At 36.7% G+C, this 6,925-nt stretch overlaps 1 protein-coding gene across 1 annotated transcript; it reads right to left on the bottom strand.

The window, feature by feature from the left end:
• Positions 1-3,889: 3,889 nt before the first annotated feature.
• LOC131073072 (aspartic proteinase nepenthesin-2-like) lies at positions 3,890-5,194 on the bottom strand. The gene has a single exon (XM_058009432.2). It carries the CDS (start codon positions 5,192-5,194, stop codon positions 3,890-3,892), a length of 1,305 nt encoding a protein of 434 aa, XP_057865415.2.
• Between the last annotated feature and the right edge of the window lie 1,731 nt (positions 5,195-6,925).

Genomic DNA, 6,925 nt, shown 5'->3' with positions numbered 1-6,925 from the left:
TGGAGAGGTTCCATCTTTTAAAGTCTTCTTTAGCAGCTAAACCATTATCAATTTCATATAAGCATTCATAGATCCCTCTATATATTTTATCCACCAGCACTTTAGGGTTTGCACTTTTTTCCCTAAAAATCTTATTGTTACGCTCCTTCCAAATGTTCCATGTGACAATAGGGAGAGTAAGTTTCCAAAACTCAACATTCTTAGAATTGGAACTAAGGCAATACCATTGCTACCAGAAGTCCTCCAGAGAGTTCGGGAAAACCCAACTCAACTTCCACTTACTAAAAATAATATTTCAAATTTCTTGATTGAAATTGCACTGGTAGAGGATATGGCAAGCATAATCCTCCTCCCTATAGCAAAGAGAACACTTGTTATGAAAAAAAATCCACGCTTATAGAGATTATGAAGAGTTAGCACCTTATTTTGGATAAAAACACAAAAGAAGATATTAATTTTGGGCGTCCACTTCTTTATCCACACTTTCGCCCACAAAGGGATCTCTTCTAGAACTTTGTAATGGATAGACACCACTGAAGACACAAAATATTTCCAATCAGAAGTTTCCTTCAAAATCAAACAATCCTTAGAATGCTCCATAAATATTTTGGAAGAAAGCAAGATCTATAAAAAATTTAATCTCAGACAAAGCTGGCTGTACTCAATCCACTTCCCATTTCTCTAGTAATCTCTAACAAAGTCTCCATACTTGCTTTTAAACCAGTCTTTCCATTCCTTAAGAATGGGGATTTCCTCCAGTGGTTTATCCATTAGCCATCTATCCTCCCAGAATCTAATAATTCTCCCATTCCCCAATTTCCACTTTCTTCCAGTTGCAGCCCAAGCTTTCGCCATTTGAACCGCATTCCAAATTGCAGAACCTTTCACAAGAAAAAAATTATCCATAAATTCTTCCTCAGATGGTTGCATGTGAAGATATTTCTTTTTCCAAATTGAATTCCATTCCCTTTCCTCCCTTTTCAATCTCCAAATTTGTTTAGCTAACAAGGCATTATTCATAGTTATAATGTTCCTTATTCCCAAACCCCCAAAAGCCTTAGGAGTGCAAATATTATTCCAGACAATAAGGGGGATTCTATTTTTATCTTCCACTCCCGACCGTAAGAATTTTTTTTGAATTCTTTCAATGGCCTCAGCAAACTTCCTAGGGATTTTAAACAAACTAAGAGCATAAATAGGCAAATTTTGAATGATAGCCTTAAGAAACATCACCTTACCTGCTTGGCTAAGGAGGGCTCCTTTCCATCTAGCTAGTTTGGAATTGAATCTATCAACCAGCTTCATCTAGAAATTCTTCGAAGGCTTTAAGCAGAGAGGGAGATCCAAATAAGTAGAAGGGAACTCGATAATTTTACATCCAAGAATTCTTTCGATCCTTCTTTGTCTATCCATAGGGTTATTGATGAAGAACAAAGAAATCTTAGCTCAATTTATTTTTTGACCAGAAGCCACTTCATAGGAATCCAAAACACTCTTCATGTTTCTCACTTATCTTATTGTAGCTTCTCCCATAGTAATAGAATCATCAACAAACTGTTGATGAGTACAGGTTAAGTTGGATGAGGAAGGTTTAAGGCCTTTGAGTTTCCCTTCTTCCACACTTCTCATAATAAATCTACCCAAACTTTCAGCCAAAATAGTAAACAAAATTGGAGAGATAGGATCCCCCTATCTTAGGCCTCTAGAACTTTTCAAGAAGCTGGAAGGGGATCCATTAATAATAACTGTAGAATTGGAAGTGCAAGTCAGCTGAGAACAAAGATGAATCACCTTTTCCCCAAACCCCAAAGCTTTCAAAATTCTAAAAATGAATTACCAATTCACTCTGTCATAGGCCTTGCACATGTCCAACTTAAGAAAAAATCCTTGTTTTTTAGCAATAGTTAAAGAATGAATATTTTCATGCATAGAAATGATGGAATCTAGAATCTGTCTGCCAGGGACAAAACCATTCTGCTGAGCCAAAATAATGCGGGGGAGGATATCCATCATTCTAGAAGTAAGAACCTTAGATATTATCTTGTAAATAGAATTACAAAGACTGATAGGTCTCAACTTATTGAGAGAATCAGCTCCAAAGATCTTAGGAATAAGAACGATAAAGGTAGCATTGAGTTCTTTTAGAAGCCGCCTAGAACCAAAGAATTCTTTAACTCCATTACAAATATCAATCTCCATAATATACCAAATTTTTTGGAAAAAGAACATAGGGAATCCATCCAGACTAGGAGACTTGTCTCCAAGAAAGGAAAACACAACCTTTTTGATCTCCTGATTCAAAGGGATCCGAGAAAGATTTTTGTTGTCATCCTCATTTAAAATGGGAGGGATAGCTTGAGCTAGAAGGTCTTGATTTTTGATATCCAGAGCGTCCACACCTCCCAAAAGATTACTAAAGAAATCCGTAGCTTCCTTTCTTATTTCATTTTCATCCAACAAAATCCCCCTATTGCAGGATAAACTAGAAATCTTGTTGGCCGCCCTATGCTTAAGAGCAGTCATGTGAAAAGACCAGGTGTTTTTATCTCCTTCCTTCAAATACAATGGTCTTGATCTTTGTCTTCAAAATTTTTCTTCATTAGAGATAATTTCATGGTATTTGGAAAGCAACCCATTTTCAACATTCCTCAAATCCTCAGAAAGCCCTTCCACTTGAATTTTATCTTGAACTTCTTTAATATCTATCTTAATATGAGCTTTCATTTTAAAGATATCTCCAAAAGTCTCTTTGTTCCAAATTTTAACTTTGGCTTTGATAATATTAAGCTTTTTGGCCACTCTAAATAAGGCAGCACCCTCAACCTCCGAATTCCACCATTCAGCAACAAAGATTTCCAATGAAGGGTGGGACAACCAAGCTTTTTTTTTAACTTTATTTTGTTAATTTTTTTTTTATATCATTTAAAATCATACAATGATCCATCGTCACAATAATAAAATTCAGAAATATGATGAAAATATAACAGCAAACAACTTTAGATTAAACTAAAGTTATCTTCAAAAAAGGAGGACTTATAGTTATCAAAGAAAAAATAATAATTCTACGCAATAATAGTTTTGAAGCCACAAATTATAACAATCTATCCATGAGAACAAACAATTAGCTTGTTTCTTAAAAGAATTCAACATCTAAAACAACATCAAACTAATAAAATGTACAAATACTATGAAAACATAATAGTGAACAACTTCAGATTAAATTAAAAATTATCTTCAAGGGAGAACCACTTATTGTTCTCAACCATATTTACCACTTAAAAGAAAAAATAATGACTCTGCGCAAGAATAGTGCCAAGCGACAAATTATAATGATCTATCGACAAGAACAAACAGATAGCTTGTTTCCTAAAAGGATTCAAAATCCGAAGGAACATCAAAAGAAGAGATAAATTAGCTTGTTTCCTGATAAGATTCAACAAAATGTTAAATTACTCAACCTTAGTACTGTGATGCAGCTCTGTTTTATTAGCAATAGAATTGTATTAGATGGGTTTAACATGTTTTGCCTATTGGGAAAAACTGCAAAACCATTGCATTACTTAGGTTAGAGTGCTGGATGTAAAATGGAGATATCATATCATTCAAACGATAAAAGTACAAATACTGTTATATTACATAGGCGATGATATCACTATTATATTGGGCACTGCAGAAAACATACATACGCGATGATATCACTATTATATTGGGCACTGCAGAAAACATACATACGCAATGATATCAGATTGGAAATTATACTATGCAGTGCAGAAAACGTACATGGGAGATTGGACCACGTCTTATATTCGAAATTGAAAGAAAATGAACATGACAGAAACACAGGAAGAGGAAGTGGCAGTGGCAGACAGCAGAAAAGGGTGACGATTATTTAAAGAGAATCACATTTAGTGGGCTTAAAGGAGAGTGTGTTCTGAGCATTGTCGTAAAGGATGTGGAAGTTCTGCTGTTGTACGTTTCCGAAGATGGAAAGTCCCCTCGAGGAACCCATGGCGAGGCACAAGAGATCCCCATATTGAGGAATGAAAAAGTTTTCTGGTGGAAGGTTGTAATTCGCGCCGCCGTGGAAGTTGAAGGCGAGGGAAGGCAGGGCCATATTATCTGATTTCTGGTAACACAGATCCCCCGAAGAGTCCTCCACAGGAGTGACATCAATGGAGGACTGAATTGCTTCTCTGAGAGGAGAGTAGGCAACCTCATTTAGATAGGTATAAGTGGTTCCCGAGTCAATGATCATGCCTCCGCTACCGTCCGATTGCAGATCAAAAGTTCCAGCAGGAATGTTTACGGGGTTGCCATTGAGGGTGATTCCTGTGACAGGAATATACCAGAAAGAAGGATTCACACTGTTCTTAATGAGTGGGATCGTGTTGGCTCCGCTCAAGGAAGAGCCCTCACCGAAAAAGAGAGGGCTTGTTTGTGAAGAAGAGTCGGTGATGGGCAAGAGACAGTAAGAGAATTTGTTGTCTACCTTGGAGCCCAACTGAGAGATGAGTGAGAGAGAACCTCTTCCCAGTCCCACAAGACCGCTGCCCTGAGAGAATCCTCGTCCTTGGTTGTCATGGCTGCATCCAAAAGCAATTCCTTGAACCATGCTCCCGCTGCCGCTCCCAATGGAGAATGACTCGTAAGCCAGGTCACCGCTAGTCTCAGAGCCATCGCCATACATATAATCGAACGTACAATCAGAAGTGCATCCAGTTTGGAAAGCCCCCAAAGCATCACAAAGAGAGTCAGTGCAAGAAACTGTGGAATACGAAGACGATTGGGAGGGGTCGAAGATTGGCGTAGGTTGAGTGTAGCAGCTCTGGCAAGGCATGCACTGAGTCCAAATCAGATCACTCCCCGTGTCCACAATCGCTTCAAAACTTACCGAGGGCGTCCCCACTGCAACACTCATCAGAAATTCTCCGCTTCCCACGCGAATGGGCGTTTCAGTGTCTAACGGCCCAGCTATCTGCTGCTCTACAAACGCCTCTATCGTATTCATTCGTCTCTTACTTCGATCCACCGCGCTGCGTAATCGCTCGGCAGAATTGGACTCTCCCTCTGATCTGCGAGTCAAATTCACCCTCAATTTCGACCAAGCAGTAAACTGTCTCTCCGAGGAAGATGACATAACGGGAATAAGAAAGCAGATGAAAGCTAGAACGCCCAACAGCTTAGAACATTCCATTTTAATATTTTTACTAATGCTGCTGTATCTCCGAGAGGAAGAGCAAAGCGAGTTGATATAAGCAGTTAGATGCGTCTGTAATTTGCAGTGCTCACATTAAATATACTATGAAAATGCGTAATAGCTAAGACCAGCCTCGTATATGACAAATTTACACTGATAATTAATGACTTAGACTTAGTCTAAATATCCACCTTCGGCGGGCATAGGTCTGGTTTAGACCTGGAATTTTTGGTTTTGAAAAGTAAACGATGCTCATAGCGACATTTGAGGAGAAAAAGAAGGATTTGATGAGTGGAAGATTTCATCCTATGTATTGCATCTCTTTAGAGATTCTTAATGAGTTCGAGAAAAAATAGAAATCTAATATGATAGATTTTTGGGTTATCAACTCTCTTTAGAAAAGTAGTTATCGTGGGCAAGGAAGAAGTAGAAAGTGTAATCAGAATACAAACTTCTTTTGTATAAAAGAATATTTTATAGTTATTTTTATAAATATATATATATATATATGATAGAGATGGACATTTTGGAGGAGGCTCATATATTTTTTAGGTATTAATTTTTTTAGTTTCTACATTTTGAAAGAAATTCATTAATTTGGATAATATATATGTTCTTTTTTAGAAGTTTTGATTTGTTGATGTATTTAATTTTTTTTTTTTGGGGTATAGCTATTGTTATCTCATGGCCCTACTTCTAGTTATCTTGAGCAAGACCCTTCCACAGGCATAGTTAGTCTATTTATGCTAGAATTCATGTGAAATGACATCTAAATTTTCTTCATAAACACATCACTTTGCATGTTTAAGATATTTAAAGCATCAAGGCTTTGGATTATTTATGTATTCCTTATTTTATATAAAACTTTTGATGAAGAAAGTCAAAGAGACAAAAGATTCAATCAATTTCATTATGTTCAAGGATAAACAAACATTTAGAAGTAAGAATTTAGATTTTCTAAATACTAAAACTATTAATGTCAATAGATTTCCACAATCCATTCAACTATCTTTGTATGCTCTTGGATTAGATTGTGTTAGTATTTTTTTGCATCGACATTTCACATCGCACTCTGTGATCTAACATCAAGATGATAGAGAGCATAAGGATACAATTATTGTTGATTTATTCTCCTATTTTGGAGATGAGAAAATTTGTAAATAAGTTCAATCTCATTATAATAAAGGAACAATCAGTGAGGAAATGTTGAGGATAACAACAACAAAGGTGATCTAGAACAACTCTTAGATAAGTAATATGCTTGAAAATAATAGACCATCAAAGTGTAAAGGTAATAAACTTATATTTCTTAGTTTCTCCATTCCATGTAAAGTGGACAAGGTAGCTTTAAGTTGGGTTAAGAATCTCTACAAGGTTCTAGTTGAAAGTACGAAAGTTCAAGAAAATCAGGTGATAACAAATATCTAAAGTGGTTGAAGTTAAGGTCCCTCTCGACACTAGTTGATTGATGTTAAATTGTGATGTGTCCTCAAAAGGGGACCTAGTTTGGGTGAGAGGGGGTAGTGTCCTTAAGGACTTGGAGGGAAAAGTGGTGGTGACCTTTATGGAAAATGATGGTACTCAAACCTCCAACAGGGCTAAGGTGATGGCGAATTTTAATGGCATCTCCATTAGCAAGAAGAAAGGTAGGAGGTTAATAATAAAAGGGGATTCCAAGAATGTAACAATGATATTACAAGGTTCAACCAAACCTATTTGGTAGCTAAC

This window comes from Cryptomeria japonica, chromosome 3 (genome assembly GCF_030272615.1).
Source record: "Cryptomeria japonica chromosome 3, Sugi_1.0, whole genome shotgun sequence".
Classification (NCBI taxonomy): domain Eukaryota; kingdom Viridiplantae; phylum Streptophyta; class Pinopsida; order Cupressales; family Cupressaceae; genus Cryptomeria; species Cryptomeria japonica.
This window is presented reverse-complemented; position numbering and strand designations above follow the sequence as displayed.